Raw genomic sequence first — 23,875 nt, 5'->3', positions numbered from 1 at the left:
TAAATAAATCCTTTCCCACATGTGCTCTGCCACCCTGGCATCTCCAGAGTCCAACAGATGCTCGGACCACCCCAGCAGGCATCCTCAGGCTCTTGCCCACAGGAGGCTCCCCCCACAGAAAACGCTCCCACACTTCTCAAATGCCGCGGGCATCGCTCTGGTTCCTGCTCAAGGAGCAGACATCAGACTGCTCCGTATGCACCCCAGAGGAGTCGGAGGAGTCACACGGGTGCAGGCTGCCTGCCTTGAAAGCGCAGAGTCAGCCGACACAAGATGGATGGGGAAGAGTCTGGGCAACGAAAACTTGATCGCCTGCCAGTCTTGGCTGGCTGATTCTCTGATTCTTCAAGACAGCCTTGGCTCCATTTCAGAAACTAGCCAAGGAGCTGCCGAAGGATGAGGCTGTTGTCCAGCCACCTTCCCGGAAGCAGAGACCTTCTTCCCACTCCAAAGTCCGTGGAAATGAAAATAGCTTCCCTTAAACTCTGTGCGGGCAACTGCTGGTGACAAAGCCGACCCAAACATACCCATTTTCCTGACCAAGGCTGTCCTCAAGGCCACCACCCAAGGGAAGGTGTCACACCCACGGTTGTGACAATGCTGACAGGGGCAGAGCTCTCAGGGTGGGGAGCAGGGAGTTTCAACCTACCAGAAGTACCACAGCCTCTGTATGGAGAGGGCCCGCACGCAGCACCTGGAGCCACAGCAGTCCTCGTAGGAGCGGCATCTGTGGAGAGAGGCACAGGCTGGGCTTCAATGTCGTCATTCTTGAAGGAAGAAATCAATAAGAGCAAAACGGACAGAGCTGCTTCCACTGCATTTCACAGAACCAGCAGGGCAGACAGACATCAGCCTGTGGCCCAGAGCAAGGTGCTGAGACGGGCACAGTCAGTGTGATGCAAAGCTCCACGTTTACCAAGCATCCTGTGTGCCAAATCCCAGCGGATTCCTTCTGGGAGGCGGCATGACCAAAGACGGGCATTAAGCCTACCAGGAATGCTGCTGGGGGAGGCTCCGAGGCAGCCCAGCACCTGTATGGTGCTCATCTCTGCTGTCTTCAGTCCCTGACTATGGGGAAAAGATGGAATACCCCACCACGTCCACTGAGGCGAAAAGCAGGGGCTGTGGAGTTGGATAAATTGCAGCTGTGGTCCTGGTCCTGCCATTTACTAGCTGTGGGACTTCTGGTGAGCCTCAGTTTCTCCATCAGCAACACGGGTGGAATGGCAGGGGCACTGCACAGCACTGATTTAAGCTTTGAGGCCTTCATCACCATATCAAGCGCTGATGGCATTATTACTGCTCGTGCTGCCTCCCTCCCCTCACCCCCCAATGTGGGTGACGTTTCCAGGCCCCTGGCAGGGCACAGCTCTCGGGGCTGTGCTCAGAAGCGGTTTCCAGAGAGCTGCCTGGGCATGGGCCCTTGCGCAGGTCTCAGGTGAGGCACTCAGTGCCCTCCACATCTCTGCCCTTCCCCAACTCTGTGTCCTCCCTGAAGGGAAAAGATGCCACAAAAGCACAAACCCTTCAGTTTTACAGAAAAGTTTTCACTAGAGCATTTTGAACCCAACTGCTTTGGCAGGGATGAGGGGCAAGCCATTTCTCTACAGTATTAAACTACTACCTAACTGTGATCTAGGTTCCTGCCAGTTTGTCCTTTAAAAAAAAAAGTGGCTGGGAGAAACATACAATTCAGTCCAAGGTCTTGGGCACTGAATGTGTAGATTATTGCAGTACATGGGGTTGTTTTATGTAGAAGTGGTGCAGAAAACTAGTTAAGATGCAGAGTGAGATCACAGCGGCCTGGAACGCAGCAGACCCAGGCTTCAAAGCTGCTCTTCCCTGGTTGTGCACCCAGTGGGCCCGAGGCTCCCAGATATGGTGCTGCCTCTCCAAACACCCAGCACCCAGTGGCAGCTAAATCTTCTATTGTTTCAAGGACAAACTGAGCTGAGAGACACTCCCTCCCCACTCCAGCCCAACGCCATTCCACAGCTAATATGGCAGCATTTACATCCGGTCTTCCCCCGGCCCATGAACATGAATTCCTACCCACTACCCAAAGTGTTGTGATTTCCATGAGATGCTCCCACTGGCCCCCACTGAGAGTTACCTAAATGAGTGCTCAAGAATGCTGCTGGTCCTGGCTGGGCGCAGTGGCTCACACCTGTAATCTCAGCACTTTCGGAGGCCGAGGTGGGTGGATCAATCACTTGAGGTCAGGAGTTCAAGACCAGCCTGGCCAACATGGTGAAACCCCATCTCTACTAAAAATACAAAAATTAGCTGGGTGTGGTGTACGCACCTGTAGTCCCAGCTACTCGGGGAGCTGAGGCAGGACAACTGCTTGAACTTGGGAGGCAGAGGTTGCAGTGAGCCGAGATAGTGCCACTGCCCTCCTGAGACTCCATGCATCCAGCAAGCAGGCACGAAAGGGCTACTAGGAGTCTGCTCTGTGCTTTCCCGAGGGTGTAGCAGGGAAAACCCAGAGGAAACCCCTGCTGGGAAGGGTTTTCTCTCTAGAAGGGGGAGAAAATAGTAAACAAGAAAATATGAACTATATTACACAGTAGTAAGTTCTTCTATGGGGAAAAATAGAGACGGCCCTGGCAGGTTGAGACCACGAGGCAGCAGGGTGCTCAGGGAGGACATGTGCAGCAGGTGACCTCTGAACAGAGAGCATGCAGGAATCCAGTCTGGCAATGAGGAACACTGGCACAGGGCCTCAGCACTCAGGATGGGGGATGCTGGCCCCTCCACCCTAGTGCTCCTGGCTCCACGGCTGCGTGCTGGAGCACAGGGTGTGAGTGAGCGAGACACCTGTGGGGCTGCTGAATCTGGGCCAGAGCCCTGTGCAAACAGGACCTTCTGCAGTTCTTCTGGGCCTTCCCCTGGAATCTCATTGGTCTTAGGTGACCAATGTGTGTGTACCTATGTGTGTGGAGGAGAAGGGAGCAGTTGGGGGAGATGAAGGACTCCTTGCTTTTAGCGTTGGTGGAGTTTAGACAATTAACTGTAAACTGAAAGAGGTGTGACTGTTTCCTCTCGTGAGTGTGCAAAGACAGGCATCCTCAGCACTGTGGTGAGGTACATGGTGAGTGCAGGAGTGTGGAAGGCAGAATGCAACCATGGCCCCAAGAATGGCACCCCTCAGAGGACACACCCTGCATAATCCCCTCCCCTTTGGTGGGCAGGACTCTGTGAATATGGGATGGTCACTCCCACGATCACGGAACATTAAATGAGATGGTGTGTTATCTAAGTCTCTGCCCTTGCAAACTGGAGATTCTCCTGCTGGCTTTGAAACGGTATGAACAGCAGCCACGTTGGAGGGCCATGTGGCCAGGACTGAGTGTGGTCTCCAGGCGCCAAGAGCAATCCCAGCAGGACCTCAGTCCTACAACCACAAGAAACCGAATTCTGCCAGCAACCCAAATCAATTCAGGAGGACTCCAAGCTCCAGGTGAGAACGCAGTCCAGCTCACTGCTTAATGTCAGCCTCATGAGGCGGCCCTGAACCCAGAACCCAACGGTGGTTTCCCAAACTTGAGATCTATAGAGCTGTGTAGTAATAAGGGTGTGGTGTTTCAGTCTGCTATATTTATAGTGATTTACTACATAGTAACAGAGTTGAGAATACAGCTTACAGGTTATGAGCACTTCTTACCTCACACCAGGTTAAGTGCTTCACAAACGTCTCAATTTTGAAACATCCATATACAAAGTAAGTATTATTAGTGCCACATCTGAAATAAGCTTAGAAGCAAGACATCAGGGATGTTGCACCTCCAGCCCGGGTCACGTCGGCAGAAGCCAAGAGTGGACTTGGCCAGCATTTCAGGAAAGCATTTTGCACAGACGCTGCCTCTCCAGTACCATGGAGCCTTCCATGACCAAAGGGTCACCTTCTCTATCCCTACTTGATTTTCCTATTCTTCAGCCCTGCTTTTATAAACTGCTGTGGAAATTTCAAAAGCCACGGTAACAGAGACAATATGTAAAAAACAGAGATCCGAGGCCAAATGGCTGGAGGTCCCTGAGACAGGACCCACAGATGGGAATTCAGCAACCACTCTTTAATAATGCCTGCATGGTTCTTCGTTCAGCTTGGAACTGCATATTGACCAGAGAGATTCCCAGAAAAGCCGGTATCATGTGATGTCAGTAATGCTCTACAGTTAGCAGATAACTTAATCACAGAGACAAAGTAAGAAGTGACATTAGGCGAAAGGACAGTGTTGCCTTGCAGTGAACGGCGGACGCTCCCGCAACATTAGCTGATTTCAGCTGCTGTGGGCCCACTGGGAGATTGTAAAACCACGTTATATGGCTGCATCGTACAAAGGTGAAAAACAACTGAAAAAAAATCAGGCCGCGCACGGTAGCTCACACCTGTAATCCCAGCACGTTGGGAGGCCGAGGCGGGTGGATCATGAGGTCAGGAGATTGACACCATCCTGGCCAACATGGTGAAACCCCATCTCTACTAAAGAAACACCAAACACAATTAGCTGGGCATGGTGGTAGGCGCCTGTAGTCCCAGCTACCCAGGAGGCTGAGGCAGGAGAATTGCTTGAACCCAGGAGACGGAGGTTGCAGTGAGCCGAGATCACGCCACTGCACTCCAGCCTGGCGCCTGGCGACAGAGCAAGACTCTGTCTCAAAAAAAAAAAAAAAATAAATAAATAAAAAAAAAAACAGGGGATATCACGTTTGTGAAACTTGTATTTTGGTCAGACATCCGCATACATGCACAAAAATCTACGTGTGCCAGGCTGTGACATAAGGCACGCTTCTTCACAGCTACTGTCAGGGAAGCCCCAAGTGGACAGGTTCAAGCTTCTGCTGTGTCCAGGGCTGGCTCCTTTCGTCCTCCTGGGAGATTCTGGGTGGCCCTCAGGCCAACCTGACTATGAGGTCACTTTCTGCTGTCAGTAGTGCTGGGCTAAGGTCCTTCTGTCCTTGTCTTTTGTCTAGGTGACACTGGCTTTAGTCAAATGGCTATTGCCATTTTTTGCCCCTAATTGTATTATACACTGTCCTGAAGTGATCAAATTCTAGGAGATACAACTCTCATGAAGACTCTCTCAAATGGGACACCCTGGCTCACTGCCTACCATGAACAGCCTCTGCTGTGGGTGCTGACAGTCAGGGAGGGGTGAGAAGGGTGGGGAACAGAGGCGACAGACACCTGCAGCTTAGGGGAGCCGACCATGACCCTCTGAGCTCCTGCTGATTCCCTCCCACTGCTCCAACACCCTCTGCCACCTGTGATGCTCCTGAGTCTCTCCCTCTCAGGTTTCACCCCGACTCTAACGGCAGCTGCCCCAGCTCCCAGCACAGCCAATGCTGAAGAGGTATTAATGCTGGTCTCCTCAATGCTGGCAGTCATGTACTTCATATAAAAGAGGAAAACAGGTATACGATAATAAATTTGGTGACTGAGTCATCTTTTGTGAGCTAAATTTGCTAAAATGCTTCCCTTTCAGCTTTACAAGGAAGCATTTGCTGCCTGGAAACCTAAGCCCTACGGCATTCTATATCCCATGCTGGAGGAAGCAGACTACCAGCTTTCAGACATATGCAGAGCCCTCGTCCAGAATTCACACACATACACCCCTCAGCCTGAGAACATATCCCTCCTAGAATATTTAGAGTCTAACGGATTACAAGTTCCTCTTTGTTGGCAAGATTAAACATCTATGTGCTCTAGCTCACTTTTCAGAATCCAAATTTGGAACAGCAGCAGCAAATCCACGCTGTCAACTGATTATCTTTCTTCTCTCAAAACACAGCGATCCTTTATGCGCCTCCTGTGAGCTGAAGACCCATTCACTCTCTGCATCCTTGTGGCTCGTCTGCGGCCCTGGCCCGGCTCCCAGTGACGATGCTGGCAGGCCCCAGCTACTCGAAGGAGCATGCAATTACTCAGGTGCTGACACTGTTACCCCTTTTCTCTCTACTGCTTTCTTCCTTTTGAAGCTGCCGGCAAATTGGGGCCCTAAGCACACACACCTGCTGATGTTCCAAAGCGCTGCAATTACAAAGAGATATTCACTGCAACACTGAGCTTAATTAAAGTAGTAAGCACTAGCAGGCAGGCGAGCACACTGAAGACGCCCATCATGGACGCATCAAGTCGAACACTGCCAGTGCCTCAGAATGGCACTGCTGCTCCCAGGGACATCTGCAAGACTACGCCTTTGCAGAACACATCAGGATGGAGAAAACAGCAAGGATTTTTTCATCTCATTCCACTCTGTGTGCCAGATGTACAAATTCTCAGACTTGCCGTAGAAAGGAAGGAACATTACCCTTAACTAAATCTCCACTCTACAGTACATCTAATTATAGTCTTGAGTCTCTGAAGCACGCAATACTTCAAAAGAGTGAAAAGATCACATACAGCAACAGACAGGGGCCCCTGGACTTGCTGTTAGCTTGCCTGTTAGCCAAGTATTCCTTACTGTACCCTTGGATACAAATGTAGATTTCTGCTAGGTCAGAGAATGGGCAGTCCACTCTGAGCAGCTGCTGACAGGTAATTAGGTACCACAGAGATAAAATCAGGGAGTCTGGCTTCTCTTCCCTAGTCAATGATGGGAGCTGCGGTCCCTGGGATGCGTCATTTAAAAGGAAATGTATGTCTGAGCATCTATGGGCCACGAGTCAGACAGGTGTCAGAGCAACAAGCAAATGCAAACAGCGGGTGGTCGCTGTGGGAGTTTCTGAAGCCTAAGAAGGAAGCATGTGTTATGCTTAGCCCTATCCAGGAGGAAAGAGGGTATGGCCACTGGATTCATTTAATTCTTAGCCTTCGGGTTACATAAATCTCCAGAGTAGGAAACGGTAATATACTAGGTCAAAGAATGTTCAATGTTAGTAAAGTCACAAAATCTACGTTAAAAAAAAAAAAGCCAAATGTCAGTTTGTAAACCTTTCCATGTCTTGTTGCTATGGACAGAAAGTGTCTCCCCCAAACTGGTGTGTTGAAAGGCTACCCCGCAATGGGATGGTGTTAAAAGGTGGGGCTTTTGGAAGACGATCTGGTTGCCAAGGTGAAGCCCTTGTGATAGGGTTGAGGAGGCATGAAGAGGGCTTGCTGCTCGCTCGGCTCCCCCTCACGTGAGGACAGAATAAGACAGTGCCTGTGAACCACGGAGAGCCCTCACCAGACACCAGAGCTGACGGCACCTTGGTCTTGGACCTGCAGGCTGCAGAACTGTGAGAAATAAACACACATTGTTTAAGCCCCGCTAGTGGTATCACGGCAGCCTGAACTTAAGCACCGCTGTCGTGGTAATTAATTATATTTAAAAGGATTTATAGAAAATCATCTCTGCATCTGGTAGAGCAGCTAAAATATGAGTAAAATATTCAGAGTGCGGGTCTAGAGGTAGAGTTGGTGGGGACTGTAACTTTTTGGGGGAGTTCAATAATCCAATCCTTTCTCCTGCCTGCAGGATTAACCCTCAGCAGAACTTTCTCTTCACTAAGCACTTGCTGGTACCACACCTCCTTTCTCCCGCCCAGTCCCAGTCTCTCAGTGTGACAGCTGGTCTGTTTCCCTCAACCACACTGACCCTGCCAGCTAACCCTTCTTTGCATGCTACTCATTATCACCTGCATTCTCCATAGAGCTGAGCCCACAGCACACGTTTGAAGGAGACTTCCTGAGTTAAAAGCAGGAAGTACATTCAGGCTTAACAGTGGCCTCTAATTATACTTATGAGAAATTAGGCTCTCCAGAGAAACTAAACACAGAGCCTACAAAGTTTCAGGAGAAAACTCCAAAGGGTACATGAGCCTCTAGGGGAGCAGAGGAGGGCTCGGTCCTTAGCCACCCAGTGCCCCGGCAAATCTCCTTGTAAGGATGGCAGAACTCTGAGCCTCACCTGGATCAAGGAATCCACCCAACTCTTCAGTGACTGACCTTTTCCTCCAACCTGCCCGGGCAGAGGCTGCCACTCCTTGCGGCAAAGGCCCCAGGGCAGATGCCTTCCATGACCATGGGCACGCTTCCTTGGACAGAATCCAAGGCCAGCCCCACTAGGCTGATTCCCGACTCACACAGCCAGTCTTTCTTTCCAGTGTCCAAAGGGACTCGCATATTCTCCCAAGACAGAAAACGATGACTAGCTTGGCACAGTTGTGGTTTCTCTTCATTGGGAAGAATCCCAGTTTACTCTCATTTCTACACTTACTGGAGCTTCAGGCAGGATCAACCTTTTTAACAACTGTGACATAGCCAAATCCTAACGAACCTTCCATCAAAACTTCCAAGCTCTTCTCAGTAAGTTCTGTCTTTCCTTGCTGTACCAGTACAGTACAGTCTCAGACCCAAATAGGACCTTATGCTTATCCATAAAAAGGGTAAACTTTTGCAATTTGCCCCATTACTTTTATCCTGTCAAGAGCCTTTGGATCCTCATTCGGTCACTCCAGGCATTCACTATTCCTTCCAGTTTTCTGTCACTGACATGAAAGGTACGAGTCAAGGTTTGCTGGGACCCAGGACTGCTGAAGACTGCCTCTCTATGACGATGAACACATATGACTTAGCACAGTCACATCCAATAATCACAGTCGGGTCAGGGAGAAATGAGACTGGGGCCTGAAAACAAAGAGAAATCTTTCCATGCTCTAAAGCTGAAATCCAAAACCTGAGACCTTCCCAAAGTCCAGTAGGCTGCCTCGGGAAAGAAAACCAAAGGGAGAGAAAGAAGGTGGCACCATGAAGTGAGTCCTTGCTTAGCCGCAAGGAGATCAGGAGCACACAGAAAAGGAGAGTGAGGTGGGAAGACGGAGAGAAGGGTGAAAGCTCATGCGCTCAGCCCAACCCACAGCCAGACGCGTCAGGATTAAACAAATGGGCAAGTGAATTTTATGGTATGTGAATTATACCTTAATTCAGAAAACGAGAAGGAGGGAGGGAGGGAGGGACGGCAGGCTTCCTCTACCTACAATTTGTATATATGATCAACATGGCAGGCCTTCCCTATTTTCATTCAAGTCAATGCTAAAGTATTGATGATGAAGTCAATGGTGAATTCCAATAGAGATCTTCCTTCTACGTTGAGATTTTACTAATCATAATTTTATAAATACAGCTATTATCTTCATTACAAATCCATCTAACTGGCTTATTTACTCCTCCTGGGTTCAAGCAATTCTCCTGCCTCAATCTCCCGAGTAGCTGGGATTACAGGCATGGAACCACCACGCCCAGCTAATTTTTTATATTTTCCGTAGAGATGGGGTTTTGCCATGTTGGCCAGGCTGGTCTCAAACTCCTGACCTCAGGTTATCCACCTGTCTCAGCCTCTGAAAGTGCTCAGATTACAGACATGAGCCACTATGCCCATCCACAAGCTTCTTTTTTTTTTTTCGAGACAAAGTTTCACTCTTGTTGCCCAGGCTGGAGTGCAGTGGCGCGATCCTGGCTCACTGCAACATCCACTTCCTGGGTTCAAGCAATTCTCCTGCCTCAGCCTCCCGAGTAGCTGGGACTACAGGCACATGTCACCACACCCGGCTAATTTTTGTATGTGTATTTCTAGTAGAGACATGATTTCACCGTTTTATCCAGGATGGTCTCGATCTCCTGACCTCATGATCTGCCCACCTTGGTCTCCCAAAGTGTTGGGATTACAGGCGTGAGCCACTGCACCTAGCCCAGAGTTTTTAAAACTCCACCCTTGTGTTTCTGGGGTAGAGGTTTTCCCTCTTTCTCCTTTCAGTAAATTGCTGATCATTTAAAATTATTTCTATTCAACCCTATCCTGAAAAACAATCCTTCTGGTTTCTGGTTGACTAAATATAAGGTGAAAAAAACAAATCCTGGTCATATGTCTCTTTCAGAGACAGTTATTACCAGAAGCCACCTTCTCTGAAAGGTGTTTTCCATTTTCCATACAAAAGTGAAAAACAGAAGTCTGCCTATGATCTCACGGTGAGATCCCATCTCTATAAAAAATCTTTTAAAATTAGCCAGATGTGGCAGCACAAGCCTGTAGTCCTAGCGACTCGGAGGCTGAGGTGAGAGGATCGCTTGAGCCAGGGAGCTTGAGGCTGCAGTGAGCTAGGAATGCACCACTGTGCTCCAGCCTAGGTGACAGGGCAAGACCCTGTCTCAAATGTATTACCAATTTAAATTTGATAATAAATTTCCTATCATTGAAATCACACAGGCACGACAAATGCTAAAGGAATGAGCTGAGTTTTGGCAATGAGATTGGGAAGGGAGTAAGATTCTAGCACCTAAAAGATCTGGACACTTACACTGAGGTTCATACCCGGCTTACCTTCTCAACTCTCTTTCTACTCGTCACTGTTAGGCTGTTATAACAAAATACCACAGCTTGGGTAACTTATAAACAATAGAAGTAGATTGCTCATAGTTCTGGAGGCTGGGAAGCCCAGGATCCAGGCCCAGCAGATTCGGTATCCAGTCAGGGCTCCCTGCTTCATGAATGACATCTTGCTGCTGTGTCCTCATGGGGCAGAAGAGGGCAGGGCAGCTCCCTGCAACCTCTTGTAATCCCACTCGTGTGGACAGAGCCCTCTTGACTTAACCACCTCCCCAAAGACCCCACCTCTTAATAATAGTACACTGAGTATTAGGTTTCACCGTATGAATTTTGGAAGGACACACATTCCGACTATACAGCTGGTTAGTTGTTAGCAAAGTCTGCACGCCAGCTCTAGGCTACATCCTGCCCTCTGCCACCTCTGCCACAAAAGTGAATTCCTCACTGGCTCCGTTTACTGTGTATTCTGCAAGAACTCCAAACTCCACATGCACACAGCTGACATCCTCTACCCAGTCTCTTCGGAATCTTTCCCGGAACCTAACCTTTTCACGGTCTCTCTCTCACTGTCTTCCCAACCAGAAACCTCTGATTTATTTGACTCCTTTTCCCTCCACACGGACTCTTCTGTGAGATGCTTTTTGTGCCCACCGCCTGTTCCTCAGCCCTGCTTCTACAGGAGGAGTCGGACTCTGCCTTGCCTTTACTACAGCCACAGCCTCCTTCCCTGCTGAAGACCAGTGGACCGTGTCGCCATACTGTGCCCGGACCAAACGGAGGGTCAGGCTGCTGTTTGTCCTGGCCCAATAACGAGATGCTGATGAACAGAGCAGGAAGAGTTTTTATTTCTGCTACCGGTTACTGGTAGAAGGCCTGGAAATTATCGACAGACCAACTCAAAATTACAACGTTTTCCAGAACTTATATACCTTCTAAGCTATATGTCTACATGTAAGTGTGCGTTCATCTAAAGATATAAATGACTAACTTCTTTTAATCTATAACTAAGGTCTGAGTCCTCAAGACCTTCCTCTGGAGCCTCAGTAAATTCACTCTAAGTGGGTCCAGGGGCTGGGGTGATCACCCTTATTATGTCTCCTGCTAAATCACGGAGGTTTGGGGAGTTCCTTCAGACTCCCGATACACTTGTTTGTGGAGGCCTGGGGAGCTTCTTCAGACCCACAATAAAGCTTGTTTAATCCTAAACGGGTCCTGTTAGGAATGCCTTCGTTATTTTGTCATGCTTTAGGGCCCAGGAAAGGCCTAGGCAAAACTCTTGGTGGGCTTTTGTTACATTCCAGCCTTTATACATGGGCACTGACTTTTTTTAGTTTTTAATATTTAACTTAGCCACACAGTCAGTACTGAAACACTTGTTATGGAGGCCTGTGTTAGTGGGACCTGGCCTGCCTCAATGCTGTGTGCAGAAGGGAGCCTCAGTCCCTCAGAAGGCATTTGAGACCCTTCTCGCTGGGCTTCTCCCTCCTTTTTCTTTCTCATCTCCTGCCATCTACCAGGCACCCTGCACTCCAGCCCCACGATTCCCCACTGCACCCTGCACCTTTGTGTTCCCATGCCTACACTCCTCCCACATCCTCCGACTCCTTCCCCCGCTTCAAAGATCAGCCCTGTGAGGTCTCTCCCAACACCATCCCCTGCCGTCCCCATCCGTCCTGCTCCTCCCTTGGCAGGACCCCCATTTCTACAGCTCTCACCGTGAGCAGTATTGTGGTTAACTGTTAGAGGCCTCTGTCCTCCATACCAGACATGAGCTTAAGGGCAACCTATGCATAGCCCAGTTACCCACCTTGGTTCCAGAACCTTGTAAAGGTTTTGACTTAAACAGAAGGGACGCTGCAGCAGAAAGGCAACTTAGCAAAGATGGGAACAATACATTAAAAACAAGAACTCAAAAGCACACAAAGGACATTGATTAAAATGTTAACACAGAGCTGGTGGGGACAGTTTGAAACTGGTTCTCTCAGACAATGATGACCTATTACCATGATGACCCTCAGGGACAGCAGTCAGACAGTATTTATTAGAATATCAAATAAGCATAAGCTTTGATTCAGCAATTCAATTTCTGCAAATCCACCCCATGTAATACAGCCAGCATTAAAATATACGAAACATCATACCAAATGGAATTTTTAAAGACTATAAATAGCCTCATGTTGTTCAAATATGTTCTTGCTGCCAAGTGAATTATTAAAAATTTGTTTATGACCACAGCTTAAAATTTTAGAATGTTAGAGAAAATACCCTGGATGCCCCAAATCACTAAGCTAAAAGGAAAAATCAAGCTGAAACGGCTCAGGGTAAACCTGCCTCCCATTCTGTTCAAAGTCATCCCTCTGCTCACTGAGACAGATGCATACTCTGATTGCCTCCTTCGGAAAGGCTAATCAGAAACTCAAAAGAATGCAACCCCCTGTACCTCACCTGTGACCTGGAAGTCCCCTACCTGCTTCAAGTTGTCCCTGCCTTTCTGGATGAACCAATGTACTTCTTACAGATATTGATGATATTTCACATCTCCCTAAAATGTATAAAACCGAGCTGTGCCCCGACCGCCTTGGGCGCGTGTTGTCAGGGCTTCCCGAGGCTGTGACACGGGTGCACATCTTCAACCTTGGCAAAACAAACTTTCTAAATTAACCGAGACCTGTCTCAGGTTTTCTGGGTCTACAAGAATTACAGATAAAGAACTGAGAAGCTTCAATAGTTTTTTTTTTTTTAAAAAGGCACTAACTGTATAAATGAATGATGAGGTGTCCCTAGGAAATATTCTGCTGCTATCAAAAAGAATGGTGGGGGGACTTTGTATACTGACTTAGAAGCATATTCACAATATATAATTAAAAGAAATAAAGTTCAGCCAGGTGCAGTGGCTCACACCTGTAATCCTAACGCTTTGGGAGGCTGAGGTGGGCGGGTCACTTGAGGTCAGCAGTTTGAGACCAGCCTGGTCAACATGGTGAAGCCCCATCTCTACTAAAACTACAAAAATTAACCGGGCGTTGTGGCATGTGCCTGTAATCCCAGCCACCTTGGGAGGCTGAGGCAGGAGAATCGCTTGAACCTGTAAGGCGGAGGTTTCGGTGAGCCAAGATCATGACACTGAACTCCAGCCTGGGTGACAAAGTGAATAAATAAATAAATAAATAAAGTTCAAATATATACAGAAGATCACATTTTAGGGGTCTAAAGCTCTTAAGCAGAAGATCACAAGGGATAGATTTCTCCCTGTTATAGAGAAGGCGTCTCCAACTTACACCAGGAATCTTCACTGATAAACCCAACAAGAACCAAGGAAAAAGAAACTGTGCTCTTGAATATCTGCCCCCTCCTGGCTGCAGCCCAAAGGGTGTGCTCCATCTCCTGATGGCAGAACAGTGAGGGTCTGCAGCAGGCGCATGAAGCACTTAGCCGGGGAAACGCCCCTGCTCCCACTGCCCAGTGCTGCGGAGAGCTCAGCGAAGGAGTCCAGCTGACTTTGCACAGAGGGGCCTCCCCATCAGGCTCAGAGTCTGCCTGCAGGGCCATGAAGGGCACCTGCTGGTCAGAGGTGGCCTCGTGTCCAGGGAGCCTGGGACTGACCCTGGCACCCGCACCCCTAGCAGGCAGGTAAAGCGGTCCGCCAGGTGCTGGCTCTACCAACCTTGTCTCTGGATCTTGATTTGACACCTGTGAACAGCACTTCACCCACTCACAGCATTAATTATTCACAGCAGAGAAATGAACCCAGAGGCAGCCAACAGCACGTGGTAATGTAAGCACTTTAAAAGAAGCTTCACGCTCCAATGGGAGACTTGGGAATAAGGCCTGAAAGCAGCCTGGTCAAAATCAATAGTGCTGGCAGGAATGGGCACTGCCTCCTGCTGGATAAGCCCTGGACCCTGTGCTCCTCCAGGACAGGCCCTGCTTCCCCCGTCACTAACTTCCCTACACACCAGCTACCTCCCGCTTTAGTGGTGCTCTGAAAATTACAGGTACTCAGTAATGCACGACACTGATGATCATATTCCTTAATTCTGTTTCGTGGATCCTATCTTCCCCTTGTCCAGCAGTTTGACAACAAGCAGCCATCCATATGTTCCCTTCCACACTCTCCTTTGAGCTTGGCAGTGTGTGAATTTCCTATCATCTCAGCGGAGTTGACTTCCAAGAAGCTTCTCTACATTCTTTCCTTCAATGGTACTTAGATCTGAACAAAAAACTAAAATAAGTAAGCAAACAGAAGTCCCAGAACCCAAATGCCCTGCAGCTCTGCCCCATCCACGCGGCAGCCAGAGATGTGACCCAGTCATGCAAAAGACCTCTGACGATGATGCAGGCCCAGCGAGACTTAGCATCTCCTGGTGTCAGCTGCCATGTTGGTAAAACTAGAGGGAGATGGTCTTAATACCTTAATACCTGGTATTCTATGAGAATGGAGGTAAGTAAAGAACCACCTTTGGGGCCAAATCTTTTCGTCCTGCCAGCCCTTCAAAGGGCCAAGTGTTATTTTCCTTTTAAATCACGATGTCCAGTCAAGAGTACTAAACCATCTCTAACCCACCCTCAATTTTCTGGATGACAGCAGATTCATTTCAATTCATAATAACAAGAAACTTCCACATCTAAATCGTCAGCTATCTCTGGCTTTTTAAAGTCACATGAAAAAAGTCGTCTGAAGTCCAGGTAACTGTCAGAAAGCACCTGACATGTCTAAGGAGCCATGAGATCCGGCCCAGTGAGGCCAGGCTCCCGGATCCACCCCAGCGCCTGACTGGGAGCGGTGCCCTTTTTCACGCTGTCACGTCAGTACCAAGACCTGCAGAAGACGGAAGACTCACTGGCTTGGAAGGAGACACAAGGTGGTCGCTTTGTACTTGGCAAGCAGGCTGGACCCTTAATGAGCTAAAATCCATCTCCCATTTGTCGCTTGTCTCTGCTACATCACACACGCCTGCTCAGTCATTCATCTTTTATTCTCTAGGCTACAAATTATTCCCAGCAGCCAGCCAGAGTGTTGTGGAATAAGTGGGATGAGGCCTTGAAGACGACCTAGCACAGGAAACTGGGGCCCAGAGAGATGGAACCTTTGCCCAAGATCACACAGCAACTTGATGGCACAGCTGGGCTAGAGAAGATCTTTTGAATTCCAGCCCCTAAAATATGTTCCATCCCCAAAGAATGCTTTCAGATTCACTCCTTCTGTCTCCACCCCTCCACCATTCGTCTCCGTTACTAAAGGTATACTGTACTGAGTGCCTTCTATGGGCCAGGCCCTGTGTTGTTAACACAAAAGTTATAAACATCAGCAAGACAGGCTCCCAGCATAGGGAGGAGACACACAGATGTTTTATTTCAGCCACAGTAAGTCCCATGAAGGAGCATGGTATCCATGTACCAAAGAGGGGTATGGGCTGCAGAGAGGGACCCTCATCGCCACAGCGTGCTTAGGCAAGCACTGCACACGTCAGCCACTGCATTCCCAGGCTGTGTGTCTGACAGAGTTGGTGTCTCAGCTAGTCTGGGGCAACTCAGGGCCGCCCTCTGCTCTGCCCTGCTACAAAGGCAGATGCAAAGAAGTGAACAGGTCTTAGCTGTCCTTGTGGTGAGCTGGGGCCATGCAGTCTGCCGGAATGGGCTCTGCCTCCTGCTGGATAAGCCCTGAACCCTGTGTGACAAACGTGCACCTCTGTCAGCTGTGGAGGAGCCTCTCGAGGTCCCTGTCCACACCCTGGAATACAGACATGCTGTGTCACCTTCAGCCTGCTGCTGCCTCCCAGGCCACCACCCTCTCTCTGCTCTTCCACAGGCCATGTCCTCTCATGGGTGGTGGCTGTGAGACGGGCTGCCTCTGGGGAGCTGAGGAGTACCTGGGCTGGAAATCTCAGTGGAGAGGGAAATCTCAGCGAAGAGAGTGACATTTCTTATAACCACTGCTCCTGACCCTAGAGGACCTCACTGCACACAAAGGGATGGCGGTGTCCACTCAGGCATGGAGGAAGGACCAGGTAACCTCTGGAAGATACTGAAGACGTGCTGGGAAAGGCCGCCTTCCTCATCACCAAGACCATGCCCAGCAGCGAGGTGGGACAGAGGTCCCCAGGTAAAGTCAGGGGACCCATCAGCCACCTCTGGACACAGAACCCCCAGTCTTCTCCAAGGTCTGTGTTAAAATCTGCCAAATGAAATTGCAAATATTCGGGAGACTGCAGACACTACAAACAGTGACTGAGTCCTTACTCACATGCACAGCAGTATTCATATTGCACGGCAACCCAGTGCACCAGGCACCGCGACCACACCTCCTTTACAGAGAACTGAAGCCGCAGGCTGAACAGCGCCTGGGGCTACCTCCTCCCTTGCCTCTCCACCTTGCTGTGCCACAGGAGCAGTAGGCACAGACTCTGTGACAGGCAGAGCTCCCTGTCACCTGATGAGGGAGGACTCAGTGCTCCCTGCAGCCACCTGGACGTCAGACTGAGCTCCCAGACGTGGACCTGCGTCTAGGCTCTTCTCTGAAAAACGCCACCTTAGTCAGCAGCACTTTCTGGACTGGGAGGGAAGTGTGCTGCTTTGCGGCTTTGGATCCTGCAAGACATGCTCCTCGGTCAGCTCCCACCTTTATCTTCTCATCTTTGGCTGCAGGAAGCTCACACGGTGGCCCGTTTCAGGCCACGCTGCCAAAGGAGCTGAGGGAGCAAGGCCTGGGCAGAAGTGTGACTCGAGGGGAGAATGCAAGCCACGGGCCGGGAACTGCTGGGGCCACACAGACACCTGCTATTTTGAAACCACATGCTGCTAACAGGAGACACCTAGTAAGCCCTGACCCAAAGCACAGAGAGGCACATTTTAATTCAGAGCTCTTGGAAGGGCAGCTTGCAACAAGAAAGGCAGGTAGTGAAGGAAAGTGGAAGGGAAAAAGAAACATTATTGGAGGGAACGGGAATATATTGCTTTTCTGTTCAGATCCCAAAGGGTCTTTTTCTTCAAAAAGGAGAATATCTTGTTTATACATGTAATACACAGTCTCCCATACCAACAATGGAAAAATAGCAAATTAAGGAAATGAAACAAACCTTGATGCAGGGATAGGGTAGAAAGAGAGATCATTTAGCACAAAGAAATCGGAACAGGTGAGAATAATTTTGAATGTCTAGGTAGCAACAGCGGAAAACCTACATTTCATTAAAAGAGATCAGTCTCTGTTAGCTTACTAACTGGCATGGGAATGAAATGCAGGGACAGGCAGAGTGGGGAGAAGGTGGCTGCCATCTGGGATTTCCGGCGAGATAGAATGAAATCGGATTATCAAATATAGAAGTAAAATCTCTAAAACAAGTTTGCAACCTAGGTGTTCCCTCCCCAATGCACTCCGCATGATGAGTTACACTCACAAAACAGAGGTGTTATTTGAAATATATTTTCCACAGGGGAAAGAAAAAAAAACACCTCTAACAAAACAGGACGCCACCCTGAGTCAACGTATTTGTAAGGAATAATCTATCTTGGAGAATCTTAGATAAAGCACTTTACTCAGATGAAATTAAACGTAGAATATATGTACATTTTACATGACATCTGCTATAATTTAAGATTTTTTTGAGATGGAGTTTCACTCTGTAGCCCAAGCTGGGGTGCAGTGGCACGATCTTGGTTCACTGCAACATCCGCCTCTGGGCCTCAAGCAATTCTCATGCTTCAGCCTCCCGAGTAGCTGGGACTACAGGCTCGCGCCACTATGCCCAGCTGATCTTTTGTGTGTATATTTTAGTAGAGATGGGGTTTCAATATGTTGCCCACAGTGGTCTCAAACTCATGAGCTCAGGAGATCTGCCCACCTCAGCCTCCCAAAAGGGTGGATTACAGGCATGAGCCACTGCACTCGGCCAATTTTAAGGTTTTTTTAAATGTAATGTTAAACATGTTTCAGAAATGACCAGTCAGTCTCCCACATGACTGTACCACTGCTGCCTGAGGCACAGGTACCCTCCCTGTCCTGCACACCGCAACGCACAACACCTGACACGTGGTGGCCCTCCACAGATACCTGCGTCTGGAATGAATGAGGTGCAGCCGTCACCATCCCCAGGACAACACCCTGCACACTGGCCATGTGTCCAGAGGCCAGGCCAGCTGTGGTATGCAATGGCAGCTCGCCAGCCTCCACTGCATCCCGCCCAGGCCTCCGGAAGAAGGGCGAGCCTGGGCTGGATACGAGTCTCCTGTACCTGCATTGCCTTCTGCACCAAGGTGGCAGAAACCACAGCGGGCTCCAGCGATCAACAATAACGTACCCTCAAGGTTAACTCTAGGGCAGCTGTGCCTCCTACAGGCTAAGCAATTCCAGTGGGGGTGCTGCTACCGTCTTTTGCCTGCAGCAGACCTCTCCTGGAGCAAGATATGCTTGGATGGAGTAGAATACAGCTAAGCAATTTCTACTTATTCTCCTTGAAGAAAAATGCTTCATGACCCCAACCTGATGGACAGTGGAGAAAACAGCTTTGGAGAAGACAGCTTTTGAGTGTTAAATCTCTGGACCGGTTAGGGCACTGGACAAGCCACCACACGTGTGCTAGCTGCCCTTTCTCCTTGGTACCACACTGGGTTCACTGCTGTATCAGGACACTGCCGTCCCTCGCATGTGCGGGGAAGTGGCACACTGAGTCTGTAGCACTAATCTCATGAGCATACGTGAGAGAGGTGAGCTGGCCTTGGGTTTGTTCTGTTCTTACAACTTCTGCACTGGCCATGTACATGCCCCGTGCCTCAAACCCAGCAGGTTTTACAGAGGAAGCAGCTGCCAAGATCGCAGTGCCAATAACAGAGTGGAGGGATGGGAAGGCTGCTGCTATACAGAGGTGGGGACCGCACCACGTGGGGAATGTGCTCCATGCTACTGCATGGGTCACTTTAAAACGGTTAATTCTTTTCTCTGAATTTCACCCCAATTAAATAAAAAAGTAATGGCAAACATGTGAACTCTGCACGAACATGATGACAAACACCAGGTGCCATGCACTGGGCCAGGCGGCAGGGTCACAGAATGCAGAGCCCACGGTCCCATCCCGAAGCACTCGCCACCTGGCGCAATTCACTGGTGTTGTCAGCACTCTCTCAGAGCCAAAACAGGGAGGGAGGAACAAACTCTTATGGGGACAGGGGAACTGCGTCAGAAGAAGCTCAGAGAACTGGGAAACAACCAAAGGTCCCCTGCGTGGGTCAGCGCTGCTGACCAAACGGTGGGAACTGCAAGGAAATGCATCCGCTCACCATCGAGGATGGCCGCTGCGTCGGGCACTATCCTATGCCTTGCTGGGGAGTCAAGTATTTATAACTTGTTGCCCTCATGAGACTCACAATAGAGAAGGAAGATAAAGCCAGACACTCTCTTGTAACTCTACTGTTAAAAGGACCTTGTTCCTGATGGTTTTAAGCAAAAAAGTACATGAAAATTTAGAAAGAAGTGAGAACTGGATGGGAGCAGAGGCTGAAAGGAGACCAGTTAGAAAGTTTCTGCAGTGGTTCAGAGGGGCATTCACAGATCTGAATGTGAGTGAGGGCACTAGGAACCGGGGGGAGAAACAGAAAGACCAGAGTCAGAACCGAGAAGACCAGTGGGTGTGGTGGCGTTTTCTGGCACCATGAAGTCAGAAGACCTCAATTCACGTACGGGGAACAGGACAACGCTGGGCCTGGAGTAGGCGCTTAGTAACTGTTACCTGCTGTTATTCCCATGCTGAGCTTCGTGTTCTAACAGTCACTTGGCTTTTCCATTTTTCTGGACAGCGCACCTAAGGTGCTCTGGATCCTTCTCCCCACCATTGGAAGAGAAAAGCAGGAAAGAAAACCAAGCCACAGGCCTGAGTGACAAAAGCAGGGCTTGTCTCTGTGTTCCCTGGTTCCAGCTCAATGTAAAATACTTTCACAATATGCAGGGAACAAGTGAATTAATAAAGAACAAATGAACAAGTCAATACAAGAACAGCAGTGACCTCTGACGCGCAAGCTGACAAAGCTCATCTATAAAACAACTGGAGAAATAGGTTTTCAAGGCAGTGCACACAGGAGGCCCAAGGTCCACATTTGCACAAGAGGCTGAACAAGGAAATAAAGTGTACTGATGAAAATTCATCATGCCGAGAAGGCCCAAAATATTTTCTCTTCCTGTTATCCCATTACCATTTCTCTTCAATCTGACAACTCCGTAATTAGGGCCCCAGTCTTTACACTGCTGCTTTATTTTCCAAGTAGGGTCTGTCTTTCTGCAGCTGCAGAGGCTTCCTGCCAGGGCCTCCACGCCATGGGGCATATTGACTCCTGCTTGTCAGTATAAAACCAAGACGAGGAACATGGCCAGCTGCTCCGTGCCCCACCCCCACTGACAGATGGGCAACCTTCCCCTCCTACACTGGGCTCCTCAGGAATGACAAGGAAGAGGCTGGGCAAGGTGGCTCACACCTCTAATCCCAGCACTTTGGGAGGCCAAGGCAGGCGGATCGCTTGAGGTCAGGAGTCGAGACCAGCCTGGCCAACATGGAGAAACCCCGTTTCTACTGAAAATACAAAAATTAGCTGGGCGTGGTGGTACATGCCTGCATTCTCAGCTACTTGGGAGTCTGAGACATGAGAATCGATTGAACCCAGAGGCGGGGGCTGCAGTGAGATTGCCCCACTACACTCTCGCCTGGTGACAGAGTAAGAGTCCATCTCGGAAAAGAAAAAAATAATAATGACAGGTAAGAAAAAGGTATGTTCTGACAGATTAAAAAATAGCCCTTTCTGCTGTTATTATACGTCTCCTACCCAATTACCCTATAAGCTAGAATATACAGTGTTTCTGCTAGACTACAATTATATGCCTGAAGAATCTCAGGTTTTACAAAATTCAATACTAAGAATAATCAAGTTTTTGGGAAATTTTGGTTAGGGCATTCCACTCAATACCTAAGGAACTTCAAAACAGAATCAAAAACAGGAACTGATAACCTGGAGAGTTGATGTAGCCACTGAGGTAGGTGGCTCCACAGGGCTGGTGGCTACCACGGCAGATATTACAAACACACGAAAACCACAGGGAGAAAATGCAGCCATGCCCTCATTACAGCAAGACTGGCAGACAGTGAGGGGGGCCCGGAAGGTGTATAACCTGCTCTGAGCTGAGAGGCTGTGACGGCAGCTCTCTGGGGAGGAAGCCTCAAGAGACAGGCGATCATTGTGACTTCCTACACATGTGCACAGACACACACACACACACACACACACACACCCCATCACAGTCACAGACACGCACACACACACACCATCACAGTGGCTCCACTGAGGTCCTAAGTCTACTCCTACGATCCTTGCTTTCTTTGCCTAGGAAAATGTGCACAAGCCAACATAACGTTTGTCTTCCACAGACATGTCACCCCCATTTTCCCCTCACATGTGAGCTCACCTGCATCACAGAACAGGGCACAGGATTTCAGGTCGTCCTCAGCGTAACTGGTCTGAGTGGGCAGGATACCAGGGTGAGGTCGCCTGCTCATCCCCCAGCGAGGCAGGCCTGGCACCACAGTAGAGGCTGGGCCACGCCGGGCTTTCCCTTTCCCACACCCAGACCTTTAGCAAGACAATTCCCAGAGAAAGGTACTGCCACAGAATGAAACCACAGAAAAGTGCAAATACTTACATATAATAGGTTGGATAGAGTCCTTCAAAATACCAGCAATGCTTTTTGGCTTCTGTGCACTGCAAATAGAAGCAAGAAAAACTTTGTTAGCACTCAGGAATCTCCATCTTGTTGAGAAGGTCTCACAAAGGCAGCAAAGAAACGTGAGAGGACACAGCTTAACCCACGGAAAGCTGGATATCAGGGCAGACAATGTATTACGTGAGAGCCCTCCCCTTTCTCACGACTATTTCTTTTTTTTTTTTTTTTTTTTTTTTTGAGGCTTGAGACAGAGCCTCCCTCTGTGCCAGGCTGGAGTACAGTGGTGAGATCTCGGCTCACTGAAACCTCCAACTCCCTAGTTCAAGCGATTCTCCTGCCTCAGCCTCCTGAGTAGCTGGGATTACAGGCACACACCACCACGCCCAGCTAATTTTTGTATTTTTAGTAGCGATGGGGCTTCACCATGTTGGCCAGGATGGTCTCAATCTCCTGACCTCGTGATAGGTCCACCTTGGCCTCCCAAAGTGTTGGGATTGCAGGCGTGAGCCACCACGCCCGGCCAACTTTCTATTTCTTTAAAACATCTATTTTCCTATTTTTTTTTTTGGTAACCTTTCATGAGAGATATGAGCATTTTAATGAAAAGGTAAATTAAAGACAATCTACTGTTTAAAATGTACTTGGTATGATACTTCAGATTACACAAGAATGCTAGAAATAAGGCACTGCAAAGACTTCCACTGCCCCTCAATTTCCGTTTTAGAAAGACATCTCCAATAGCTTTAGCATTTCTAGATCTGCGTTATTTCAGAATATGCTAAACCCACATTCCGACCTATGTCTGCCAGATGCTGCAAGTCACGGTTCACTCGCGGCCCTCTCTCATGTGCAGGAAGACAAAGGAGGAACAAGGAAAGACAATGGGAGCCTCTCCTGGGCTTTCCAGGTAAGACCAGCTCCAGACATCCACAGGAACGGCAGGGCAGGGGAGTGTGCACAGGCCTTGGAGCAGGGGCCAGATGCCACCTGGAGGCTCCTACAAACCTCCAGCAAGTGAGGCAGGCCAGCGTCCCCACTGCTCAGGGAGCTCTCCATGCAGAGATGTTCTGCCTAGCTGAACAAGGCTTTTCTAAAATTATTCCATTTGTGCTGTCATTTTTGTTTTAAATTCATAACTTCCTACCTGCATGATCTAGTTTATCGGCCCCCATGTGTAAATAAAATCTTCAAAACCTTATGGTGCTTCCTGCTGGGAAGCAGCAGGAATACTGGCAAAGGAACAGCAAAACAATGCTTTACTTGGGCGAGGCAGGGCCGTCCTGCCCAAAGCCTGTCCTCCAGCGGGAGAATGGCTAGGTCAGCTTCCTCTTAGCCTGTCCGCAGCCCCAGCAGCTGTACAGCAATGCCCTCCTGCCACAATTGGCCTGCAGCTGGAAAGGAGTTAGACACAGGCCCTACATCTACAGCGGCATGCCACAGGAGAGGTGAGAGCCAACATCAGGCTGGCGACATGTGATGGGTTACGAAAATGGCAGGAACGCCTGGATTTTGGAGAATGTGCTTTGAGATACTCAGAGGCATACTCAGGCAGCCTGGAGTGACCTAGTTTTATTAATGGAAAATGAGTTTAATTTAGACTAGGTTAGCTCCTGTCCAGTTTAAGAAATGAAGCTCAGACAGCTGACGAAATCAATTTATTTTGGCAAGGAAGAGAAATTTCAGGTCTCTGCCCCAAATTACAATTCATTTCACTAGAGTCTTCTGTGATCAACGGAGAAACCAGGTCTGCCTTCCATGTGTCACTTTAAACGAGTCTTTCTTATTCTCCATCACCACCATTGACGGGCAAACGTTCCTGGAACCTGACACTTAAGTTCCACACGATCAAGAAGTGAGGCCAGGGAACAGC

The 23,875-nt window shown here is 49.0% G+C and overlaps 1 protein-coding gene across 2 annotated transcripts in view; it reads right to left on the bottom strand.

The window, feature by feature from the left end:
- Nucleotides 1–23,875, bottom strand: part of VOPP1 (VOPP1 WW domain binding protein) — a 94,075-nt gene that overhangs the window by 25,423 nt on the left and 44,777 nt on the right. For both annotated transcript variants that reach the window (XM_032244178.1, XM_032244176.1), the window contains exons 2-3: nucleotides 21,985–22,043; nucleotides 650–727 (exon numbers count right to left, since the gene is read on the bottom strand). In XM_032244178.1, the coding sequence (XP_032100069.1) occupies nucleotides 650–727; nucleotides 21,985–22,043 (137 nt within the window). The remainder of the gene's footprint in view (nucleotides 1–649; nucleotides 728–21,984; nucleotides 22,044–23,875) is intronic.

This window comes from Sapajus apella, unplaced genomic scaffold (assembly GCF_009761245.1).
Source record: "Sapajus apella isolate SASKATOON/1434 unplaced genomic scaffold, GSC_monkey_1.0 scaffold54, whole genome shotgun sequence".
NCBI classification, from domain to species: domain Eukaryota; kingdom Metazoa; phylum Chordata; class Mammalia; order Primates; family Cebidae; genus Sapajus; species Sapajus apella.
The sequence above is the reverse complement of the archived record's forward strand: the minus strand, read 5'-3'. Positions and strand labels throughout refer to the sequence as shown.